The 26,956-nt window shown below is 41.1% G+C and overlaps 2 protein-coding genes across 4 annotated transcripts in view; both read right to left on the bottom strand.

Moving 5' to 3' along the window:
- Positions 1–1,839: 1,839 nt before the first annotated feature.
- Positions 1,840–5,272, bottom strand: LRAT (lecithin retinol acyltransferase). The gene is given in 3 exon segments (XM_023753327.1): positions 1,840–2,450; positions 4,731–5,069; positions 5,072–5,272. Coding segments are annotated over 3 exon segments (693 nt in total). The 3' UTR covers positions 1,840–2,297.
- Positions 5,273–13,921: 8,649 nt separating this feature from the next.
- LOC102432984 overlaps positions 13,922–26,956 on the bottom strand; it is an 85,884-nt gene continuing 72,849 nt past the window's right edge. For all 3 annotated transcript variants that reach the window (XM_014456136.2, XM_023755237.1, XM_023755242.1), the window contains 2 exons: positions 17,514–17,604; positions 13,922–14,919 (listed from right to left, as the gene is read on the bottom strand). In XM_014456136.2, the coding sequence (XP_014311622.1) occupies positions 14,842–14,919; positions 17,514–17,604 (169 nt within the window). In that variant the 3' untranslated portion in view covers positions 13,922–14,841. The remainder of the gene's footprint in view (positions 14,920–17,513; positions 17,605–26,956) is intronic.

Genomic DNA, 26,956 nt, shown 5'->3' with positions numbered 1-26,956 from the left:
TGAAACAACACATCAGTGTGATAAGATCACCTCTTATTATTTCTCACCTTAATGTTAGCACTGCCTCCTTCAGAGAGATTTATCTGACAATTTAATGTCTTCATCCCCTGTGTTCCCATAGCACTGTATACACTTCAATATGGTTAGTTAGAATGATTAAATCTAGACCATGAAATTGAAACAGGTCAGTCCCTGGCATATACTGAGCACTTAAGTGAATGATGAATTGAATCTTGCTTTAAGGATATGAAGTGAGTCAAGACTAATTATGTTAATTCCAACCTTATGTACTTCCCTTGGCATTTAATCAGGGATTGTTATCTTTGAACACAGATTTAACACCAGACAGTGGCTTTTGTGACTTACAATACTAAAGTCTGCAAAAAGGTGTTAATTACTTATGAGGACACCATATTTTTTAAAAATGACTTTAAACAATTGCTACAAGGGTAATATACAGTAAGTGAAAAAACACTAATACAATGGATTTCTCATTGTAGTTGCTTTTTTTTTTTTAAAGAATAGTTTATTGATTTTTAGAGAGAGGAAGGGAGAGAAACACTGATGTTAGAGCGCAACATCCATCAGCATAAGTCAGCTGCCTCTTGCATGCCTGTACTGAGGATCGAGACCACAACTGGGGCAACCAGCATGGGATGACTCCCAACCAACTTGTGCCACACCAGCCAGGGCTGGTGGTTGCTCTTATGTATACATACATACAATAACTTTTTAAGTGGTCAGACAGGCCCATGAACAACTTTATTATGTGGTATTGCCATTTCATGTTTTAATTATTTAAAATATTTAAATGATTAAACACAAAATTAAACTCCAACTGAATTTATTGTGGGTAAATTTAGTGGTGATAAAGTATCAGTTGCTAAAATCTGCTCTGAAATTTGTTCTGGTTGGATTATTGAGTGACTGATCCCACCTCCTCATACCACTCATTATGTGACTTATTTTGTGATTCTTGGTAGTTTGTAAAGTCACTTTAATACTTGAAATACAAGTCTAGCTTTTGGCTTAATTGTAGAATTTGTTAATTTTGGTTAAAGTACTTGAATGCTTGCTTTAACACCACACATCGCAACTCAAATATTAAAACAGCCTTGGTATAATCAATTTACATGCCTGGAAGTACTAAGACACAAATTATCCCTAACAGTTATTTCCTTGGGTCCTACTTGTTTGGGGCTTATATGCTGCTATGGCATTCTTCTTTTAAGGATGCGAGCTATACTTGCCAATGAAATTGGAAAAAATGGACTAGAAAACAAATCTGAGGGCTTTTAAAAATTATACAGTACATTAGTAAGTGCTCTAAAAGCTAAACCATCCAAAGTCATATATGCAAGTTACACCACAGGCAAAGGCATAAGAAAATGGACTAAATTTGTTGTAACATTCACCTCTACAAATGCTCTATAGTAACCACACTGGTATGATAATAAAGCAGTCAAGAACAAACCTAATTTCTCATCAGTTTGAGTGAATGTGGATATCCGCATATTTAATTGGTACATATACATTACAAGTATCCAAATTATTGCAATCCTATATCCATTTACCTCTTAGAGTCCTTTAAAGTAATCACAGTGACACGTAAAAGGGGGGAGGGGGAAGAGTGCTAGGCTTCCTATTAAGTAAAGCTACATCAAATTGTTCAACTGATGCTATAGTAGCTATTTCTGCAGGAAAACACCGATTTCTATAGTTCTGGTCAGTTATTTTATCAGTAAACCTTAATTTTGCTAATACGGTTTCAAGTAATGAAATATTCTTGACTCATCGGGAATTATAATACATAAAAAAAGATTGAGAATTTCTTTTTAGGCCAATCATCAAAAAGGTTTTCATCTGAACAAGGGAAATTCTTTCAGTTTAATATAAGTTTTTCAATGAATAAAGTTGATGACCTCATTCAATAAGTCTTCTGATCTTCAGATTCTGGCCTAACGGAGAAGAGCAGTGATTACAGGAGAGAAAAAAAAAAACCATCTTCTGTGGCCATCATCTTAGAGGCTGGTTTTCTTGTAATGATGAAGTCTATCACAGTTGTCAGGTTTCCAAGATTTGCACAGAGCTTTAAAATGTAACTGCCTGAGGAAGATTCAGAAAGCCTTGTTCTTGGGCTTACACAGTAAGCACTTTGTGTGATTCTTAATCACATTTTTATCCAGAACACAATGTTTCAGGTCACATTTTTCTCGACGATGCTTATACTGATTTGTGCTCTATAAATATAAACATATTTACACACAAAATACACACACTGACATGAGGATGTGAAGTTAGCCAGCCATCCATAAGCAGAATGGAATAAAAATAGCAGGAAGAGTAGTATATGATGCCATGCCCAGGCAGATTATAGCCGCCAATCCCAAGAGTGCCGAAGCAAGAACACTTCTTTGATCACGAATAATTATCTTCAAATTCTCACAAAACTAGAAAATAAAATTTAAGAATGTCAGAAAAGGTGGCTAAGCCTAAGAAGAATCATATATACAAAATAATAAACACAATTTTCCAGGCTATTTTCTGTCTACCAGAAAAACTAGAATTTCTCTTACGACTTATGAAAGAATTTAGATGTTAAGAGTTCAGTTTCTTGATTCCACATCCTGTAACAGCCCGCTGAAATAACACCTCTGGCAAATAGGTTACCAATGGCAGCTGCCTATATAAATACAGAACTTTTACAGAAAACTACAGAGAATGTACCCCATAAAAGTTCAGGATTAAATGTTAAAAGCATTAAACTGTTTATCAATAACAATATATTCTAAAATTAGATAAGCAAAGTGATCTCTAATCTCAAATAAATAAGTTGTCCATTATTATTGGTGAATTCAATTCATTCAATGAACCATTCTAAAATTGGTGATAGAACTTTTAACTTTCTAACTCAAAATTAAGAGACAACTTTGCAATTCTCATGTTAGTCGGGTAATAGTTATATATATACAGAGAATTCAAAAATGAGATTCAGAACCAAATAATTCCTCATTGTTTCTGGAAAGTAGAAATCAGTCCTTCTTCAGCATTAATGACCGAATTCTTACAGAGCATGTCCAACAGGCAGTTCTGAGAACTGGAAAATTTGGGATGGGGATTTTTTCCCCCTGGGAAGTCTATTCTGTGGCCAGATTGTTAGACCATTCACAGTGAAGACAAAAACTCAAGTTTCACAAGAAGTGCTATGCAGCAACAGCAGTTAAAACCCTTCTCTACTTCTGTAAAACCCTACAAAGTTTCCAAAGATGAAAAACTACTCCAACTACTTATGTATGCAGATTAAATATTTTACTACTTTAAAAAAGTACTTACACTGTTTGTTGTTGTTGTTTTTTTTTGTAGAAATATATAATACAGAGTTATATGTGTCCCATCAAAGTATTACCCGATAGAAATACTGTTTTCCTTGGAGAAATAATTTGCTTGGTCCTAAGTAAATCTGATGTGTTTTCTTTTGTGTTCTTTGGAGCCCATGTTTGTAAATGTGGTGAAGTTCATTTCTCAACAAGCCTAGAGCTGTGATTCTTTAAAAAAGCATTCCTACAAAAGCATTCCTAGATTGAGTCTTTGTGGCTCTATAAATAATCACAAGGAGTTTGATGCACCCATATATATATATATAAAAGCATAATATTTTCATGCTCTGCCACAGAGGAAAGATTTTCCCACATGGGTCAAAAATTAATCAAAATATGGAGCAATAAAAATATTGGTTACATAGACTCAGATTCTTTTGGTCCAAAAAATACATAAATGTGAAGAAGAGTCAACCATGAAGGTCATTTTGTGATTACCTAGGCTTCTATTGTTAAGATTGAACTTTAACAACTTCGGGACAGGCTGAGAAAGCTTTTAATTGCAAATGAAGTTGCAGGCATTTTTTTTTTAATGTTAGCTATTTTTAAAATTTAAGAGATTTGGGCAAAGGAGCTAAAAATTCATCCCCACCCCTTTGGTTTTGTGGCTAATTTAACCATCTTAAATTCTGATAGTTTTGTTTGTTTGTTTTACTTCACACATTAAAATTACCTTCCAACAGCCAATGGCTCTTCTAGAAAACCAAGTGTTTTGATCTCTAGGGAATCCATAAACCTAACCCACCTTTGGGACTAATGGGTAAAGGATGCTTAACAATCAGGGAGTCTTAGATAGGGATTAAAGCCAACACAAAAATTTCAAAGTACCCTGGAAAAGACCCGTCTAAAGCCCACACAGGAGTAAGATATACCAGGGAGGTCTTCTTACTGGGAATTTTGTTAGTTGATATTGAGCAAGGGGAATTCATTCTGCTTACAGAGGGAGAATGCTGCAAGCCTCCTTAGTTTAAATGCACAACACTCTGTACACAGTGTTACGGATTAAATATAAACTCTGGACACCTTCCTGCCAATTGAAATTCTTGGGAAAAGTTGCAAGCACACGGCGGACTTTGTCATTTCAACTACGCTGGGTGGACACCCTGATGACTTCTGTAGCAATAGCCCGGCGGCTCTCTCGTAGTGGGCAGCGGTGCTGCACTGCCAAACTCCACTGCGCCTTTGGGGAGGTCCTGCAAGACACATGGCCATTTACTTACATTGTCTCCCTGGGGAACACCAGAGCCTTTGTTCATCTAAACTCAATGCCTGATCCCAGGGGAGAGACACGGTTAGGGATGGGAGTGGGGGCGGCCCCGCCCAGCCCACCGGTGAGTCAGTCACAAGTGGTACCTTGTCTGCCTGGGGGCTGACCGCGGTGCCGAATCTGCAGTAAGTCACAAAGTGCTCGCAGTTGTTCCACAGCAGGCTGTAGGGGGTGGTGCCCAGCATCTTCTCCGCTCTCTGAGCCACCTCTTCGTTGAGGAGGGCCTTCTTCTTGAGGGACTTATCCAGGCGATTGACCAGGATTTCGGCTCCGTAGGCGAAGTCATCCACAGTGTCCACGCGGATGCTAGCCACCCTGCCAATAACGCCCAGGATGAGACGCTGGTTGGAGACCACCTTCTGCGTGAGCCTCCTGTCCTTGGTCAGAGCCAAGAGGATGTCGGGCATCATGTGGGGCGACACGGTTGTCCGCCGTCGCCCAGGTAGATGCCAGGTGGGTCCCGGGGCACCTTCGGGGCACTCCAGGACGTCGCGCAGGAGGTGATGTCCTGGAAACTGCTCCTTGCCTTGTCTTCGCCCGGGGCGCCCGAACTGAAGAGCTTGAAGTTGGAGATGAGGAGCAATTTCTCCAGCAGCAGGGACGCCGCCTCGAGCATTGGGTTCTTCATCCTGCAGGGAAACGAGAGTCTTGGGGGGCTGCCGCCGCTCAGGCAAGGTGAGCTGGCCAGACTGGGGCGCTGCGCTGCAACTCACCTGCGGCCAGCGGACCAATGCCGCGGGGGGAGGCGACAGCGACGGCCTGGGAGGGAGGGAGAGGAAAAAGGAAAGGGGGAGACGCCTAGGGGTGGCACTGCTCTGGGACTGAGGCGAGTGAGGAGCTGGCGGCGGCTGGCGGAGGGGACAGTGAGACCCGTGCGGCGAGCAGCCAGCAGGGAAGCGCACCTGGACTCCCGGGCGCGCCCGGCGCGGGCCACACACCAATCTCCGCACCGCCGGCTGCGCAGAGGCCTTTTATCACCGCCCAGGGGGCGGGGCGAACGCCGTCACAGACCCGGCGAGAGCGCTGATTGGGCGCCGGTGGCCCACGCCGCTGGGAGTGGGGCGCGTGGGACCCTCATTCTTTGGAAGGGGGCAGGCCGCCTCGGGATTCCGGGCTTTTGCACCGCGATTCGTTTTAGACAGGCTCCCTCTTGCACTCACGGCCTCAGTCTTTCGGCTTTGAAGCGGGCAGTTTTGAACTGTAGAGGCGCAGGCGTGGCCGCGCGAAACGGTCTGCACCTGTCTGGACCCGGGCACGTTCTGGGTACTTAGGGGAGGTTTTCGGTGGAAGGTCCCTTCGGGCGATATTTTTCTCTTCCTCACGGGTTGGATGCCCCGAAACATCGGCTGAAGTGTTTGCATTGACTCTACGAAAGGTGCGCGCCTCAGAAGCCTGCGTGCTCCTTCCTAAACTCCGTAGAACCATAGCCCCTCCCACACGCCACGATCCTCCTCACCTTTAAGTGCCGCGCATCCCCCTTGTCTTCTGCGGGCGGGTGGGGCGGCGACCAGCGCGTCCAGGTTCCGCGCGCCCCGATCAGAACTTCAGGCGCCTCCGCGCTCCGAGGCACCAGTGACAGTTGAGCGCGCGGCTCCAACGGTCAGTGTGCAAAACGGCGAAGCCCTTAACGTTTTCCTGGAGAGCCGGGGTCACGCCAAGTTTATTTCTCCGGCTGCAAGGTTGCAAAGACCTAGCTTCGGTTCACGCACTCCAACTTTGCCGCTTTCTTTTCAAGTGCAGCCGCCCAGAGGTGGCCAAGGGAGGACGAGGCGCTGAGCTCCTTGCTGAGGTCTGCAGGGTGACCCAGGTGCATGGGGAGGATGGTCCCCGAGCAGCGGTGAGGGAGCTGCTGACCCGCCCTGCACGCCAGGCCTGGCAGGCAGGGGTCCCCACTCTGCGCAGAGGTCATGCCAGCGACTTTCAACCTTTTTCATCCCCTGGCACATATAAACTAGTTACTAAAATTCTGCAACACACCACAAAAATATATTTTGCCCATCTGACAAAAAAAGGTATACTTTATATTCACTCGTGCTGGACAGCTATTGTTGTTAGCTGTTGTCATTTTTAAATTTGACAACCTATGAAAAAATAAGTCAGTGCCCCTGACTAAATAGTCAGGTATTGCATATTTTTGGTTTGTTGTTTTTTAAAGTGCGGTATAATCAATGCAAAAACACCCACGTCAGAAGTTTTGATTAAAAATCCGGAATGTACCCAGTGTACATATATGTACATATATATGTACATATATGTGTACATATGTATATATAATGTGTATGTATGGAATTAAGTACACACATTGTTTTTCATCACTGGTACAGAGAGATGGACACTCACTCTGCCAGCTCATGAATCATGGCAGAACAGACATGTGCTGAGTATGGTTATCATATAGGAGGCATGATGAAGGTACTGTAAGCAAAATCATCATGTTCTATATTATAGCCAAGTTCCAGTGGACCAGGTATCCACATAAGGCCAAGAACATCTGTGCAAGATTTCATTAACCACAGTGTTTGAGTGCAAGGTTATACCCTAATACGGAAGGACTGATTCCAAGCCCATCAGAGCTAGAAGTCAGAGCCAAAGTCAGTGGCTTTGGATTTCAGGTTCATGAGTTTCACCCATCATTTTTTTCTTGGAAAGAGCTGATGTACAGAACACCCTGTTGTAAGCGCCACCATGCTTTCCAAGAAACAGGCACCACCAGGAATGATGTTTCATTACTTCATCCTCGCTCTGGCTACGCTGGTGGGCAGCAAAGCCTCTTGTCTGCTTTGACCTTCCATTCACATGTATCCCCATTTCCAGCCATGGCTCCCCACACCTTCACATTTGATTTGAATAATTTCCCCTGAACCTCTTTCTACAACGGAATAGCACAAGTGCTTATACTGTTTCTGATGGAGTGGCTGTGGGAGAATAAAAGAAAATGCTAATAGATTGTACCCCTGCTGGTTGGAAATCATCTTCATTTCTGTTTGGGCTGGGTTGTTTAGAAAAATGTCAATGCCTTACAATTCTGGGAATTTATAGTGTGGCTGTGGGGTGGATTCTGTGGTTTGAAAACAGAATTTTAAACTGATTCCCACATGTTATTTTAATGGTGTGACTATGTACTAATTGAAATAAGATTGTGGATATGCTCTTAGAAAGGTATGTTTTATTAAATGATATTGCATGTTTTAACAATTCTTGCTTCGCATCGACGGACCCCTTGCTGCACACAGGTTGAGAATCTCTGCGTTATGCAAATGCCCAAATTCCGAGACCAAGGCCGCGATGGAGAACCTCGCTAGGCTCCACTAAGCCGGGCAGTAAGGGGCTCATTGGTTTCACCAGCGAGCAGATCCTCCGCCCTCCTGGGGAGGGGGCTTGCTGCGGTGGATGGACAGAGGGCCACACATCTTACCTGGAACTGCGGGGAGGAGGCCCCGCCTTGGCTCCCACCCCAGGTCTGCCATCAGCGCTGGGTCCCAGTCATCCGCTTGCCTGTGACTTTTGTTATTTTCGCAGACGACCCTGAATCACATTATAATCCCAGCAAAGAGAAGAAAATTCCATTTCCCACAAACGAAACGAAAGAAAAAGGTGGAAGAAGGGGAGAGAGGCAGTGGATGTGGAAATTTAAAATAACCTTTTTACCCCAGGATTCCCCTTAAATTTTTTTTTTTTTTTTTTAAATCAAGCGCCGAACTGTGGAGCTGCTGAAACAAATCAAATCTTTCTGCACCGGGGCGCTTGTTAGCTTCTAGCTGCAGCACACGAGCTCCGCTGCAGGATTTAAAATCTAAGCACATTTTCACAAGTCTGGTCAAGACCTCGCGGACCCGGCACTGCAGACCCCACGTCGGACTCTTGGACTCTGGACAGGGCAGTGGGCTCCAGCTCTGAGAGAGCGCCCAGATCGGAGCCCTTTAATGTCAAGAGCCAAACGAGCTTGGGAGATTAAAAAACAAAAAACAACAACACACAACGGATTTGGTAATTAGCCATTTCCGTCTCTGGGGGTCACTACTGGTTTAGAACTGGAACACTATCTCGGGAACTTGGGGAGACTAAAGCATAGAGAACTGCCTGCCTCATGGCTCCACAGAGGGCTCTGCTCTTTTAGGACAAAAGTATATTAAGGAGAAATCACTTGAAGACCCTCAATAGCCGCATCCCCAGGGCATTTTGTGAGAGGCAGGCAGGGCCAAGGTGATTTGCCTTTGGTTTTTCTTTCTTTCCCGGCGGGAGCCTCTGCTTTAAGGGAGTCACTTAAAGAAAAAAAGAGGTGAGGTCATTAGATGAGGCATGAATCCGTGTAGGTTGCTCAAGATAGAGGCATTCTGCTGTCTTTGGAAATGAATCAGGATGGGGAGTGTTTATAGTTTCTTGAAAGTTATTTTTGTCTTTGATGACTCCCAATTCTTAAGTCAAAATGTTATGCCATTATTATTATTTCTCACTGAAGCTGCCCCAAAACAGCCATTTCCCCCGCCCCGCCTGCCCAGAGTTCGGTTGGGGTAACCCTGAGGAGGCAGCAGAACGTCCTTTGTCTTCTTTGGAACCTCTTAAGCAGGGAGGAGTCAGTGAGGATTAGGCTACTTTTCAATTGAAAATAGAACCTCAAAGGAGCGCTTGTCGGCTCAACTGGTTGTCCTCTCCTCCCCTGTTCTTCAACAATTTGTGTAACCTTGCAAAAGGCAAGTTCTCAACGTCCTCAGAGTCCATGTATTTCTGTGGCTGGGGGTCAGGTTTTGATTGCTCCCTAGGGGAAGCCTTCATAAAAATACGTTTACTCACTAAGAGGCTCCCACTTTCACTAATACTTGCCGGCCTGCATCGACTTTAACTAAACTATGGGAAGACAACTGCTGTTAGAAGGAAGTGCCTAAGAGAAATCTAACATTAGAAAGTTCTCCTTCCTGAACCAGAACTGGTCATTTGGGCAGAGGAGAATCCCCCTGGTTGCTAAGAAGACCTCTTGTTTCCCAGACCGTATGAAGGGCCTTGTTCAAGTTTCAATGTGCAAACGTCTTAAATGGACATGAACGGGTCTCTGGGTCTGGTGATTCTAAAAGAACAGAGGCTTTCCTGGTCAACACACACATACCCTGCACTGAAAAGCCGACTCTCACCTGGACCACCGCTTCTCCAGGGCCCTGCGGAAAACCAGGGGCAGCAGCAACATCCTGACCTGTGCTTGGGGCCCTGGCCCTGGGCCCTCCCAGCGGCGGTTCTCAGGCCCAGGTCCATTTCTCCCAGCTGCACAGGCCAAGACTCCGCTGGGTCTCTGTGGTAAGCAGGCTGAAATCAGGACTCACAAAACCCACTTACCTTCCCGGCTTCACCATGGAAGGGTGGCGGGGGGCGGGGCGGCAGGTACTTCCAGGAGAAAGAGGTCTCTGCTCGCTCGCAGGGACAAGATACGGACGGAGTCCAGCAGAAGGCTGGAAGGCTAATGGATTTCCCACCGACAGACTCTTTACCTCTGCAGCCTCTGTGTTCCTCGGAGAAGGCTTTGAAATGGAGGATACGATCACAATATTATGTGTTTCCTGCGTGCTTACGAGGCACAGAACAAATCCTCTTAACTCTGTAAAGTGTCCTCTCTATTTACACGGGAAGAAAATGAGGCTTATAACTTTGTTTCTGCCCCCGTGTTAGTGTGGATCAGGACTCAGCCACAGGTTTCCTATCCCAGGTCCATTACCACTGGGGAGGGCCTGACCTTCCATCGGTTCAGACACGTCATCCGCTCGTTAATATTGAGTACCTGCTGCTTGCCAGGTGCTGTGCCCAACCGGGAAATTCAAACTTGAGTCCCACACCTTTTAATTTAGACTTCGTTTCCCTGCTTCTCAAATACCCTCGGGTCCAGTTTTTAACATCAGTGATTTTACTACAATAGGACGGTCTAGTTAAGACGCCCTCATCAGGAAGTTCCCAGCACTTGAGTGGCCAGTAGTCCTACACCAGTGATGGCGAACCTTTTGAGCTCGGCGTGTCAGCATTTTGAAAAACCCTAACTTTGGTGCCATGTCATATATAGAAACTTTTTGATATTTGCAACCATAGTAAAACAAAGATGTATATTTTTGATATTTATTTTATATATTTAAATGCCATTTAACGAAGAAAAATCAACCAAAAAAATGAGTTTGTGTGTCAGAGGTTCACCATCACTGTCCTACACTGTCCTTAGACACAGGAACCTGGGGCAGTTCAACTGCCCAAGGGCACAGAGTCAGAAGCAAAACCAGGGCTGTGTCCCAGACTTCTTACTTACCTGTTAGACCTTCTTCCCCCTGGGTCCTAAGCCTGACACATTTGATTTCCTAAACTTACGTTTTTACATTATTGTCCTCCCTTAAGATGATGGTTGTTGTTCTTAGATCATTTTTAGACTATTAAATCCTTGAGCACATAAAAATGATAATCTTAACAATGGTGTTTCTTCTGTTTGTTTACATATACCAGGGTCTGGCCCCAGGGCACAAACAGAGGCCCAAACTAGCTAGCTCTAAGGAGGTAAGGGGAAAAGACTCCGTGAACTTCCCTCAGGAAGCAGAGGAAAAAGCGCAGACTCCTTTCCCTGTAGCCTCCTAGCTCAGTGCTGCCTGGAATGCGAGGCTAACGGGAATCAATTACCTCCTGGGAGGAAGATTTCCCCAGCTTCCTGGTTGGCTAGCACCTTATTTTGAGGGCTTCAATCCTGCCTATTGTCTTTGGAAAGATTAAAGGCTGCAGCTCCAGCCAGACAGGAATCAGTTGGGGCACCACCACCCCCACCGCCCCCCAAACAGTAAAATAAGAACACTGGGCAAAACAAAAATTTATATTTCATAATATGAAAAATCATGACCAAAATGAATATAGCTTACTATAAGTTATTTGTTAACTAAGGCAGCAGTAATATAAAGGAGGCAGAGATTCTGTAGGCAGTAGAGAGCTACCAGAAAAGGGAAATCAGATGATCCAAGGCAGCTCGGAGGCAGGGTAGAGAATGGATTGGTGGGAGAAGGGAGAGAAACTAGAAGCAGAGACCAATTAAAAGGCCACTCAGTCCAGGTAAGAGATGAGAAGAGGAGCTAGACTAACCAATGGAAAATGAAACGGCGGGGCATGGGAAAAAGTTAAAAGATATTTCTGGAGACACACTGGCAAGATGTGGTGGCCTGGATGTATGGTGGTGGTAGGAGTGGAAAGAGGAATAACGTGGGACCAGGGATGACTCTGAAGTTCCCTGCTGCACAACCAGTAAAACCCTTAACTGAGGGAAGGAAGGTAGGAGTAGGAATAGGTTTATGGGAGGAAGAAAATGAATTCAACTTTTGGATATGTTGAGGATCAGAAGTCTATGGCTTTTCAAAGTGGGGATGTTGCTGGTAGAAGTGAGGTTCTTGTAGTGTTATGAGGAAACGCATTTCCGGGGACCCACAAGAGAGGATGATTTATTCAGGAAGCAAAATTAAAGGAGTTCCCCAATGTCCTATCTCTCCATGGAAAATCAGGGCCAAAGGAGAGTCAATGTCCAGAGAGCCTGTGCCATCTGAAAGCTTAGTTCATTCCAGCATCCAGCTAGCTTAGCTTGTGCTCTCGGCTGCAATAGGTTGCTGTGCTGTGGTATCCAGGTTCCCACCTGGAGCCTGCATCTGGAGTCTGCCCAGCCAGTGGCCACAGCAACTGCTAAGGCCACATGGCTACTATGGTGAGAAGGCACTAACGCAGGGCAGGAGGTGAGTGCAGGTCCCTAGCAGGAGAGAGAGAGCTTTGTTCTCCTGGGGCAGGGGTCCTCAAACTTTTTAAACAGGGGGCCAGTTCACTGTCCCTCAGACCGTTGGAGGGCCGGACTATAGTTTAAAAAAAAACTATGAACAAATTCCTATGCACACTGCACATATCTTATTTTGAAGTAAAAAAACAAAACGGGAACAAATACAGTATTTATATTTGCATGTGGCCCACGGGCCGTAGTTTGAGGACCCCTGTCCTGGGGTTTTAACAAGGAGCTTTTTCAAAATAACCGATTAACTTCTTCCCAAGATTTCAAGAGCTTGCATTGGGCTTGCACCCACTAGCCAAGGATCATTTTCCCAGGTTATACTGACAGGCCTCTATGACCCAGCACCTCTCCCTGTGCCATTTTGACTTCTACTGTGCATGTCCTTAACTCCCGTCTCCCCCTCGCCCCCAGCAAATCCACTACTGGAGGGGGAAGGGAGGAGTGTTAATGCCCTTGGAGGGACAATGCTGACATTTCTTGGGGTGTGAAGCTGTAGCTTCCTGGTGATGCAAAGAGGCCTCTGCTTCCCAGCTAAATATGCTCAACCATTTCTGAGTTCCTTGTGCTCTCTTCCTTCCAATAACTAGCTAGGGACGGTAACAGGTACACAAATAGGTAAAGTAAGATCTCTAGAGCGGAGTCTGGCCAAGAGATAGAGACTTGGGAGTCATAAATGTCTGGGTCGGTAGTTCAGACCTTGGGAGTAGATGAAACTGCGTGAGGATAGCACAGAGAACGGGATGAGAAGGCAGCCAGAACAAAGCTCCACATAAAGGCTGCACTAAGGAGTTGCCAAAGTGCTTGAGGAGGAATGAGAGGAAGTGCTTGAGGAAGCCAGTTGTACTAGGAGGGCATGTTCAGTGGTGTCAAATGCAGACAAGCTAGCAAGAGGGTGCAGGGACCAATGGATTAGGCAATAGGAAAGGTGCCAGTGTAGTTTCACAGAGCCAGTTTGCTGAGGTTGACAGAGTAAGAGTCAGGCAAAGGGAAGGACTCTAGACAAAATGGAGACAAGTCTTTCAAAAAGTTTGCAGTAAAGGAAAGGAGAGAGGACCAAATGAAAAATGTCTTGTAGTTCATTTGCTTTTTGTTGGTTTTAAATGGGGACCACATGAGAATATATGTACATAGCGGGAAACTAGGGGAGAAGAAAAATATATAGCAAAGAAAAATAGGATAGCTGATGGAAGTTAGTCTTAGAAGAGCTGGGAAGCAACGTCATCAAAACTACAGGTGGAGAGTTAGAACTGGAGATGAGTAAGGACTTTTGTTCCTCTAAGACAGGAAGGGAGAACGCAGATACAAAGTGTAGCTCCAGAAACTTTTGGAAGTTGTAGTCAAAAAGATTGTACTGCCTTAAGTTTGTGCTGCAGACTCTACAGAAGACAACTCCCAAACTCAGCCAGTTGGCAAAGTTCACATAGATGCCTCAAGAAATTCATACATGTATATTGGTCATTTGCTTATGTAAAAATCTAAACAAAAAATGAGTTTTTCATTCCATTCCTATTTGGAGCATTTATTTACATTAAATTTTACATGCATGTTCCTAGAAGCTTGATCTTTTTCTTCTTCATTTGTTATGTGACAATAGGCTCTCACTTACTGATGTCAATCTCTAGTATTAAATTAGGGGTCGGGTGGGGTGCTGATAAGGGTATCTAGGGAAAATCAGGCTCATCAGAGTAATTCATTAAAAACTATAATCACAATTTTTATTATATCAACTCACTGCAAAATCATCACCATACTATTTACCATGGAACATAAAATAATGATAGTTAATTAAAAGTGGTTAAAAGTCACCTGGACTAACATTTGAAAATTAGTTGCATAGCAAACTTTGAATTTAATTTGAGTTCAAAGTATTAGGACATTGTGTCATTAATTTTTCAAACTTTTTCCTAATGAGGATAAAATATTCAGATATTTTCTATTTTTCCTAATTCAGTGTGATAATACTGCAAATGTGTTAAAATTTTCTAACTAATTAATAGACTGCTTCCTTGAACCTGAACTTAATTTGTATGCTTATGTATAAAAATTGTTTAGAATAGGTAATAAGATTTTTTAAAACATTTAAAAGGAGAGAAAGATGCTCTTCAAACACATAAGATTATCCCAGCTTGGCATTGGGGATCAGAGATAATCTAAAAGTGAATATATCATTAAATCACAATTTACCAAGTTTTTAAAGTAGATGCTTGACATAAAAGAACACCATCAAATGCCTAAAGGATATATCTGTTCTGTATTTTTTAAAAATCACCTATTCTCTTCTTCCTTGTAGTCACCACATTTTTAATGCTGGCATTCAATTTACCTAGCTGGTGTGTGCTTCAATGCATATTTTCTATATTCTTTTATCTCCTATTCAATTTTGCATTTGTACTAAGAATAGGTTTCCCAAAGCAGACACTCTTTCAGCCACCTACTAATGACTTTAAATCAGGAACATCTTTTATCTGGATGTCCAGTACCATCTGTCCAAGTGCTTTGCCCTGTTGAACAAATCAAACAGAAAAGTACTGAGCATGAAAATAATTCTATTATTGTTATTAATGTTAATATCACACATTTTAAAAAGTGATTTCTATATAAATAATTTGGGTAAATAAGATTTTATTTAAAACTAGTGTCCTGGTGCACAAATTCATGCACATTGAAAGGAAATTAGAAGAAATATTTTAATATCGCTATTTGCCCTTTATAATAGAAGTGTCAGAGATGAAAGAAAACTAGTAAAATGTATATAAAATAATATATAAATTGATTAATAAACAATAACAACAAAGACATGATATAAAAACAACACTGATAAAAACAATGACTGCTACATTGAATAAACTTATTCTAACACTGAGGCCAGTGTCAGACAGGGACAAATCACTTCTTGGAATCAGAACAACCTCTCCTCTGCAGATCCTGTTAATACTTCAGCTTCGATTATGTTAGGTCACAATTTTTTGATAATAAATCTAATACTATTATAAAGACTTCATTTACTATTAAGATTTCTGGGTAGCATAATGATTGCACCTACTTTCAATTCTAATTTATGACACGGCATTCCTGAAGGAGTAGTACTTTTAAGAAATTCAATGGGAAAATTTTCCTTTTTGGCATCATCCATTCAATCTAGCATTATTGTCGATTACACTGTCATCTCTGAGTCTTAATGCAATATCCGTTCCCCAGCCTTTTTCACCATGTGGGAAAAGAATAGAATACGTCATTGCATCTAATGTAGGAAACAGCATACTGATTTGTTTCATTTTAGTGGATTCGGATTATTGGGATCTGGTTTACAATGAATGAGCAAGTCCCTTTCAAAAGGAGGTCCCCCATCTTCGCTTCTGAATATGACGGCAACTTTGGTTACATGGGGATAATTATATCTACCCAGATCACTATTACGATCATATTTAATCGCCACTGTTACTTCTGTGCAACGCCGCCGCTTTCTTTCAGCTTCAGAATGTCAACAAAAACAACCAAATTCATGATGGACAATGACAGATCGAAAAACATGCATGCAACTGGCGCCAGCGAGAGCTTTATATGTATCGTGCATGCGTGAGTCAACTTAGCCTTTTATATATATAGAACAAACTTGCTTAATTAGACCTGTTTTCTGACGTAGCTAAACTTTTTCCAGTCCAGTGAAGCACTCCAACTTCTCTTTCAGGTAATTGTCAGCAACACAGCAGTAAATAACAACACAAAGCACATTATTATTATAACTGTATTATTATGCAGGGAGAATAAAGGGTAAAATATAGCAGTGTTTGACTATATTCTCCGCAGTGAGAAAACCTGAAGTCATTCTCAAGGTCCACCATTTCTTACTTCTTTTCAGTCGGGTCAAGTTTCTAAGCTTTCTAAATCTCTGTTTTCTGGCTAATGAAAAGAAAATAGGATTCCTCCGAGTCTCCTATCTACCTACTCCAGGACTTCTGTGAGGATCAAATGAGATGAGCCACGGGAAAATGCTTCACAGACATTTGATTACAGTGTAAAGTGTTTCCACCTGAAGCTAGTTGTCTCTAGGGAGAGGAAGCCAGGTGTTGCTACTTGACGTCATTACCTGGACGGTTGAACACTTAGCATATTAGCCTTTTATATAGATAGATAATGACAATAAATTTTAAAAACACATACTGAAGGAACACAGTTACTTATATAACAAGTAAAGTGTATAACTAGCTAATGAATTCTATGTGAAGAACAAAATGAAAAAAGGTTAATGTGTACAAAGGATATACAGTTCCCAAATCAGAAACCCTCAATGTTTATATAGGAATGTAGTAGTTATAAGAATATGATAGAGAGAAAAAATTTAAGATGATAATAAGAATCACAGAGCAAAATAAACAGAAAAACATCACAGTAAATTGAACATATAAAGGAACTGAAGTATCTCTTTCCTGCTAGTGATTTCATTTAATCAATGATGCCTACAGGCTATTGGCTTAGATAAGACACATAGCTGAAGATGTGAGATATTTTTATTAACTTTACAATTCTCCCCTTATCCAATGGCTACTGTATAGCTTAGGATGACTTCATGAATTTCAGATGATTCAAAGGATGGATTAAATAACAGGCTATATAGAAGGCTAAGGGATACAGTGGACTGAGTTAAGTTACTAATTTGAGTTCCTTTCTAAGATGACTCAGATAAATCTCAACCCAATTCCTTAGTAGTACTTGGCTTCAGCTGTTTCTGGACCATGATAGAAAGATAACTTTCTTTACTTCAAATAATGGCTCTCCTTAAACTATAGAATGCCAAATAATCTTTAGCTTTGAAATCAGGTCATACACTATTTTCTTAAATGTCAAGATACTAAGTGTTCTCTCTGCTATATGATCTTCAGATCCTCTAAAGTCATACTCATTAAAATGAAGATAATGATGTTTTACTAAGAAGTTATCCGAAAAGATTTTACAATTCTTTTCTTCCCCCTTCTGAACTGAGAGCTCTGTAGTATTAGTGTATGTGTTATGGTTCATAGGATGCTGTTGATACAGGCTATGTCAACGCAACACAGGAAACAGACACAAAGAAAATGTTCAATGTTTAGATGCTTACCTGTGGGTCACTTCTCAGGGAGGCAGTGCCTCCACCACCGAGGGAATTTTTTAAAACGAAGTTTAACGCATATATTCCTGGCAAATCATATCTATGGAATTAAGAAAAGAAAGATGAATTCTAACAGTAGATTTAGTCATAGCTTCTTCCAGCCACCATCCTTACAGTTACTGGCTAGTCCTCCCATGTTTCGGCAATGGCACTGATACCTTTCACATGAGTAATGGGCTTCCACCAAACCTAAACTGACTTTTTCCCACTGTCACTGACAATTAGTGTGAAAATGCCTTATGCCATAGTACAACTTGCATTTTAACCCACAGAAACATCCTTCCAGTTTCCTTGCTTCAGGTTCAGCACTAGCGCTAGCACACTGCTACCAGCCTTAGAATTCAAAACTGCTTGCCAGGACACAAAACTGGTGGTGTGATGGAAAGGAAGAAGTCCACACATAGCATGTATTGTGTTAATCATGAGGCTGGTATTAGGAAGTATGTTTTTTAGGGGTTTTTTTTGCCTTCAAGCAGTATTAGTCTTTGATCATGGACTTAGCCATATACCACAAAGTATATGCTGATGTCAGAATATCTCAATAGACAGTTCATAAGAGTGTTCACGGGGAAGATTTACTAATGATCACAAGACAAACTTATATTGTAACTTCTATCTGGTGCTTAATGTGCTTAGAGCATGGGAAAATATGCATACAAACACACACACACATATACACTGAGTGGCCAGATTATTATGACCACCCCATCAGTGCTTCATTGACACTTCCAAAAATATTGAATATTGAAAACTTCCTAAGCAAATACTCTCAAGTTTTTATTATTATTATTTGCATAATGAATTCACTTCATTGTACTGATGGGGTGGTCATAATAATCTTGCCACTCAGTGTATATTAACTGTATGTGCTAATGGAATTGATATATATATACATATATATATACTTATGCTGATGTGCACATGCATGGAAATACTTCAGAGAAGGTCAACACTGTCCAGGGCAGTGTGAAACAAGGTATTTGGACCAAGATGTGTATCTGTGAAGGGAGTAGAGGCAGAAATGGGGAAATTAAATGAAAAGGAAAAGTTAGCTGAATTGCTTGGATGTAGGGTAGATGTATTGTCGTCTAATAACTATTTTTCTTCTGTTCTGTTATTTTAAAACGTTTTTGTTAATTTCTTGAATTATAACATGGAAACAAATGAATGTAATTGAAATTGTGCAAGGATGTATAAAAACAATAAAATACATATGGAAATAGACTAAATATCCTGATTGGTTATACAGGCACAAATATGAGTTTATACATACAACATGTGTTCTAGAATAAGGATTGACAGGAGACAATTTTTCATTTTGTTTTGACATCTTCATGCAGCATATATTGTGTCAATTGTAGGACTAGTATCAGGAAAGATTATTTTTCCTCTTAAACATTTTACCTTCAAGGAACTGAAACAACTAGCCTTTGTTTTTTTTCCCCACTGTACAATTTCAGCGACCAATTTTATATATTATTAAGTACATTCATTATTACTCAAATTAAAGCCATGTTTAAGAGCAATTTCTACATGTGTTATTTCAAGCAAAGATTAATTTTAAATAAGAAAACCTGCCCAAATTTACTATTTCCTATGTAAGTTGATGACTGTTAATAATATAAATTTGACCCATTTTTTTTCTTTGTACATATAACCAACTGCAATGTGGGCTTAATGAGGAAATAGAAAATTATATGAGAACTGTTGTTAATCATACTTTTATAATTACTGCCACTATATTCAAAACAGAAAAGTCTGCTCATAAATTTAAAGTGAGAACAGTATTCTCCCCAGACTTTTGCATTCGCTGCTTGAGTTACTGGTCAAGTATTTCTGCCCTGCTGTGCAGCACATATACCATCTTCCATGAAAATCTAGGGCAGTGGGTGACAAGAGAATATTATAAGGTCCTCCAGGAGCTCAAAGAAAAAGAAAATGTTGGCCAAGATTGATTCATATTATTTAAAGTTGAATCCCTTTAAGCATATCAGTGCTAGATCAGGGTAAAGCCCCAAACCACATGCCCCATACATCCCATTACACCTTGGAACTGTCTTTGTCCAACTCTGCAAGAAATAATGCAAGGGAGAGTCCCCTGACTGCAGAGAGGGAGGCTGCTGGGCATTCCCTTGTTGAGGTCAGGTGATGGAGTGGTCAAGAGCACAGACTTGGGAGGCAGACTGCCTGGGTTTGAATCCTGGTTCAGCTACTGTGACTTTAGGTAAATTATCTCATTACTGTGCACTGTACTTCCCTCCCAGGATCATAGTTGTGAGAAAATATAAGTGAAAAATTAAGTGCTGAAAAACCCTGAGTGGGTTAGATAGACTTTCAATAAATAATACCTATTGAATGAATTGATAAAGCTCAATATGTGCTAACGAGGTCCTTCTACTTGTAGGCCACTGTGCTTGGGCTTAGATGCTACTTCCTACATGGATCTTTAATATGGTTGATGGGAAATTACCTGACAAGCTCTTGCCAAGCAGATTATGTCCTGTGGGCTCACTTTTACGAATCAATAGTAAATTGGGAACACATGTTCTATTAAGTGCTGGTAATATAAAGAGGTTTGGGACATCATCTCTGCCTGGAGGGCCCTAAGTGGTACTACAGGAGAAAGGACATACACAACAAAGGATTGAAGAAGGTGGCATGCACTAAGTGGTAGCTATGTGGCATAGACAGAAAACGTATTTGTGTGGGTACTGGCTTATTGACCCAACAATTTTCCATTGAATTGCTGTTTCAGTTCTGTATTGCTACTCAAGGCTTGATGTTTAATTGGTCTACTCCAGTTCGAAATGTTCTATTTTTCTGGTTTTTGTTTTATGGTCATATTACTGTATTGTTTTATATTCCTAAAGAGTTTCAAAGCAACTTGAGTACTGGGTCCATATGTTAAATTTTTACTGTATTCCTAGTTCACTTCGCACAGGACATTACATGTTGGTGATAAATATGTCTCTATCTCTGTATCTAAATCTCTGTGGTAGGCAGTTAGGCATACAAGATTAGAGTAAGGACCTTCGGCCAGGTATAGAAGGTCACCAGGGTGGAAAGTCCTTGGTGCCTAGTAACAGGCAAAACTTTGAAAACAAGGACCTCACCCCCTGGGTAACCTTTCCTCCCCTAGCATATCGCTGGTGACTCAATTTAGATCCCCTGACTTTTCATATTGCTGATCATGAGGTTTGGATCTTTCTTTTCTCCCCGGGCATGTTGCTAGTCATGTGTGTGTGGGGGGGGGGGGGGAGTGTGGGAGAGGGGGGAAGGCTGGAGAACAGCTCTTAAGTATTAAGCCCCAGGACAATGAAGTTCTGATCTGACTCAGGTCTCAGTTTTCACCTAGAGGCCTCAGTTGTGTTTCATTCAGCTATAGGCTCAGAAAAGCAGCAAAACCAGACAAGCAATGGCTGATACCAGGACCAGCTCATTGACTAATGATCCCCCGTCCTAGCGCTGACCAATCAGTGGAGACCATGATCCTGAAAGGATACACCAAGAAAGCTGCTGAATATTCTATTGAGATCCTCCCCTAGGACCTTCCCTAAAATCTCCACCCTTAAAAACCCTTAGGAAGGTGTACCTAGAGAGTTCACGTGTGGCTTTCCCCTCCCCCTCACCTTTCCCCCAGGGTGTTACCATTACCTTCCTTTCTCCTAAGCTCCAAGAGCCCCTCTTTTGCCTCTGTAACTTGTTTCCTGAGTCCATTTCTTCTACTGCTCACTTTTTCTACCTCTGTGATTTTCTAAATAAACTTTCTCTTATAGTTTGGGTCTTGGCTCTGGATTCTTTCCCAGGCAGAACTCAAGTACCAAGGTCCAGTCTGACTCCACCAGTCTGACACCTGGTGGTGTTCTCACTGCCAACACATCTACAGCTAATACAGGAGCCAAAAGTTAATCAGCACACCAAGCTTTAACTTAGACAAGTCTCTTTTCAATTTAAACACTATACAGATTAAGTTCATTTTGCATTTCTACAACTGGAAGATGATGTCGACAACTGGTAGAAGAAATGGAACAGAGCAATAGAAGTGATGAAATAATTACAAAATAGATTTTATAAAAAGCTAAAGAAATTTGTGTTATTTAACCACAAGAAAATAATCTAATGAGTAAACATTATTCTACAGCAGTGGTCGGCAAACTCATTAGTCAACAGAGCCAAATATCAACAGTACAACGATTGAAATTTCTTTTGAGAGCCAAATTTTTTAAACTTAAACTATATAGGTAGGTACATTGCAATAGAAGTGATGAAAGAATTACAAAATAGATTTTATAAAAAGCTAAAGAAATTTGTGTTATTTAACCACAAGTGAGCTGCAGTTTGCCGACCACTGCTCTACAGGGATTGCTGGCAAATCATTTCTACAGAAAGGATACAGGTGATTGGCCTTGAAGTGCATCTAATATAGGAGAGGGGCATGAGAACTACATGAGACAATACAAGAAGAGAGATCATATCTAAAGTCAGTAGAGTTCAATGAATGAAAAGGGGGAAATGTAAGGATATTGCTGTAAGGGTGCCATGAGTCAGTATGTGAAAAGTGGACCAGTGCTTGGTACATGGTGAACACCATACAAGGGCTAGGTATGACCATGACTGCAATTGTTACCACTGTAATTAGCTAGTTATTAATAATAGGAAGAAAGTAAAGGTCAGACATTATAAGCATGGCCATCTGAGCAGCTTCACCAGGAAGCTGCAACTTTATATTCCGCAGGGAATAACTGGTCTATTCCCTTGCAAATCTATGGGGAAAGGGGTCCAACAAAGGGGGAGATGGGCATATGCACAGTGAAGTTGGGGTGATGTAAGGAAGGTATTTGTCTGTCAGTCTAACAGGCAACAAATTTCATTGGCAAGGAGGATGGACCTCAGTGCAAGCCTGTGAAAACTTGGGAATATATAATCCCCAGCGGAATTCTCTCTCATCCTCGGGCTTTGTTTCTGCTTCCTTGCTCTGACCCCTGTTCCTCCATGGCCATGTGGCCCTAGAAGCTGCATGGCCCACAGCTATGTGGGCCCCACACACAAGGGACTGCAGCTGGAAACACAGGCTAAGCTAGCCTGATGCTGGACTTTTTTCTTGGCAGGATGGAGGGAAATTGAACTTTGGAAACTCAGGCATTTAATTCCACGCAAATGAAAATCATTCATTATCTTGTGTGAATCTCAGAAAATTCTTTTCTCGTAACATCTCAAGAAGCCCATTTCCACCAGCAACAGGTGGGGATACGGAATACCCGACCAATACCTTAATGAAGAAAAGCAAAGTGAAAGAGCAAGAGGTAAGAAACTGTATTAGCTAACCATGTTCCAAGGGTAATGCAGGAGCAATCCTTTCTAAAGTAAGGCAATACACAAGGTGACTTCTATAATCTTTCACAATTCATGGTTATAACATGACTGGTATGTTATATGGAATGTACACGCAAACACACACAATATAGTGTGTGTGTGTGTGTGTATATATATATATATATATATATATTTAATTTTTTAAAATATATTTTATTGATTTTTTACAGAGATGAAGGGAGAGGGATAGAGAGTTAGAAACATCGATGAGAGAGAAACATCGATCAGCTGCCTCCTGCACACCCCCTACCGGGGATATGCCCGCAACCAAGGTACATGTCCTTGACCGGAATCGAACCCGGGACCCTTGAGTCTGCAGGCCGACACTATCCACTGAGCCAAACCGGTTAGGGCTATATATATATATATAATTAACTAGAAAATATCTATGCTATTTATTCCTTTTTTATTTTTCAAATTGAATAGGTACTTTTATTGGCATATCTAGGCCATTTATTTCAAAACGTCATCTTTAAGTTACATTAAGAATAATTTTAAAATATTTATAGAGTAGCATTGATACTAACAAATTCTTGTCTTAAAATGTAACATACTTTAAATTTGACAAAAGCTCAAAAAATAGAAAAATCCTCTGTTTTGGCTGACTTAGCATACCTAAACAAATGGGGTGCCTTTTTAATTGCTTCCTTTAATGTGCTGAGCTTGGTTTCAGTATTTATTAGAGATCAGACTTCCAGCAGAATTTCCTGTTAGTTTTGGCTAATTTATTATTGGTGAATTATATAGAAAAAAATAGAACAAACCAATTGATTATATTCTAGAAAGTATTAAATGAAAACACAAGCAAGACAATGTATCTGCATAGAATCCACCAATAGAGACAGCAGATGATTAGACTAAATCTCAGAATACATTAGTGAAATTCAACTGTCTCATTGGCCAGTGCTGGTAATGACTGGCACCACGTGGGTATGTTCAAAGAAACCAGAAACATATTTACACCTTCTTTCTTAGTGAAGTTACCAGATGGCCCCAAGGAAAGAATACTGTTTTTCTCCAATTTTACTTATCCAGAAAATAAAAATCTTAAATGTAAATGTATTATAGCTTTCATAATTTAACTTGTTTGAGCACACCTAGAAATGATGCTATACAAAGAAAATTCCAGCCCTTTAGGTATCAATCTAAGCATTAAGTATTCAAAGATACTCAAAGAGATGCTTTGTGGGGTATTCCTTAGTACTGGTAAGAAAGATTAAGGCCCAATTACTCTACTATGGTGAATTTATTAGAAAGAATGCCAAACAATGTTCTTTGTTTTCAAGAAAATGTCAGCTGTGTGTGGGGGGAGGGGTGAGGGAGGGGAATGGGAATGGGAAGTGGGATTGCTGATCCGAAGGTAAGCCACGTGTGGTAGCCACATGCTTCTCTGGTTAACAAAATAAAAAACTGCACTTCTACAGGTCTACAGGTTTCCTAAGGTTTGATTCTCAAGTATGGATTTCAAGATTATCCAAAAAATGACAATGGCCCTACTATTTTGAAATTATTCTGAAGTAATGTTTAAATTCAACACCCCATGCTGTTGATGCTAGTTAGTCTGAATGATTAGGGCAAGTTGTTAATAACTACAAAGTTGGATGACACAAGGTAATTAGTTTTTCAGTCCCTAGTGCAAATGGACTCTAATTTCAGGACATCCTACAAATAACAGAGGCGGCAGAATGAGGTGAGGGTGAACTGGTAGGATTCTATCAACATCCTTAGAGATCAATAAATATACTACATCTGCTTCAATATTTAAAGAGTGGATGGGTTTAGGTGACCCAGGCTTTACGACACTCTGTGTTTTAGTAGAACGTACAACCATCTCCTGGGGACACCAAATGTGGCATAAATCTATAACTGGGCCCTACATAAACTCAAGGTTAAACTTCGTGTAATGCTGAATATGTATGGAACTATTACATTTGTAGAGAATGTACTTTATTCAAATACTGAATGTTCCCTGAAACAAACTGAAGAGTGATAGCATACAACGTGGGGCTGAAGAGGTTTACAGTTATGAATATGGGAAACACAGGGCTTATTTTTTTATTATTACTTATCAATTATTGCATTATTTTTTACACAAACACCTGTAAACCTACTTTTGCCCCACCTTGTATTATCAGTCCTGTGAGTTGGGTAGTAGAAGTAAAAGAATGAGAAGAGGGTTTTAAAGTCAAAATTGTGGACATGTAAAAATATTTCTGAATAACAATGAGAGCATGTTGTGTCCTGTGTGTGAGTAGCAGAAGTAAAGTTATGAGGATTGTTAGAAGTGAAGGAAAGAAATTCTAAGTTCAGCATATTTGATAGGTCATTAGCATAATGAATCATCTCACCACAGTGGCAGATAAAGTAGTGGAAAGGGAACCTATGAATCAAACGTGGAAATTATCAAGGAGTGTGAGAGTATCTGGGAGGCTAGCAGTGAGAATGGGAGGAGGATGGTCAAAAGTATTGATTCAAACATCAGAAGAGAAAAGATACTGAAGATATTGGAACCTCTGTGAAATCTTTGAAAACCATGTCTTACTAAAATTTAGATTCTTAAGGATCACCCAAGACTTATTTAACCTGAATCTCTAAAAATTGGGCCCTTGAAACTACTTTTATCAGACTCTGGTATTTGTTAAACTAGTTTTGGGAAGCTACTGGGCCACAAAACCTAGTGTTGAGAAAGGACTATATAAGCCCACTTATCAGTCAGTATTAAGTTGCAAGTAATAGAAACCTACTTATTTTAAGCAGAAAGCTCTATAGTTGAGAGAATTAGGTGTAATATAAAAATTGTAAGAACCAAAAGGGTGGGAATCTAGATGAGCCTTCTAGAATGACTTCCAGAACAGACCATACTAGCAATTTTCAACCAGCGTGCCACAGGAATGTAAAACATGCAATACCTGACTATTTTGTCAGGGGCACTGACCTCTACTCCCTTAGATTGTCAAATGCCACAGAATTTTAGTAGTTTATGTGTGCCATGAGATGAAAAAGGTTGAAAATCGCTGCAATTGACCTACCAGTAGGTGGCACTGATACTACTACTACTTGTATAGTCAAGAAGGTGAGGATTTCAGGGGCTCCCACCAGAATAGGTGGTTTCAGGATCTTACTCCTTTAGCTGTAATTCAAAGATTAACAACTACCACCTGGGCTGTTGGCTCTAAGAATACATCACTTTAGTTAAAATTCAGCAACCAAGACACTAACACTGTATCTGTTAGCTCTAGAGCCCCAATGCAGCTGCTCAATCTTTAATGAAAAAGCAGATGCCCTGTTCCTTGTTTCTCACACCTACATAGCTGCTGAATATTGAGATCTCTTCTATGACTGATGAAACACACACACCCCCCACAACTCAGAGCCTCAACTAGCATGCACACTTTACCACACTTCTAACTTCCAAACCTCTTTGGAAGCATCTGACTGACAAAATCTTAGTCATATCTAGAAACCTAGATGCAGGAAAGACCGAGTTTAATTTTTTTGGCTTTCCAACCTCCCCAGTATGAGAAGACAAACTAGGAACGGAATGGATACTAGGGATCCATGCACCATCACCACCACAATCATATTGGGTGCTGTGCTGGCACTGAGTGCTGCAGGTTCCCCCCCCCCACCCCCCAACCCCCAACCCCTTGACCGGAATCGAACCTGGGACCTTTCAGTCCACAGGCCGACGCTCTATCCACTGAGCCAAACCGGTTTGGCTCTTACTCATTTTAAAATCTAGTGTCATTTGGCCTTCATCCCCACCATTCCACTGAAACTTCCCTTATAAGATTACAAATAGACTCCTTATGGCTAAACCTAAAGAATAATTCTGTCTTTATATTACTTCCTTTATCTGCAGGATTTTAACAAGGCTGACCTTTCTTGAACTTCCTGTCCTTGGCCTTCAGGTAACCAACTCTGACTGCACCTTCTTAGTCTCCTTGTTATCCTCTCTTCCTCTGCTTTTTCTTAAATATTGATGTTTCTTAAGGTTCTATCCTGGGTCCTGATTGATC

The sequence above is a fragment of the Myotis lucifugus genome, unplaced genomic scaffold (genome assembly GCF_000147115.1).
Source record: "Myotis lucifugus unplaced genomic scaffold, Myoluc2.0 scaffold_1, whole genome shotgun sequence".
NCBI classification, from domain to species: Eukaryota; Metazoa; Chordata; class Mammalia; order Chiroptera; family Vespertilionidae; genus Myotis; species Myotis lucifugus.
The sequence above is the reverse complement of the archived record's forward strand: the minus strand, read 5'-3'. Positions and strand labels throughout refer to the sequence as shown.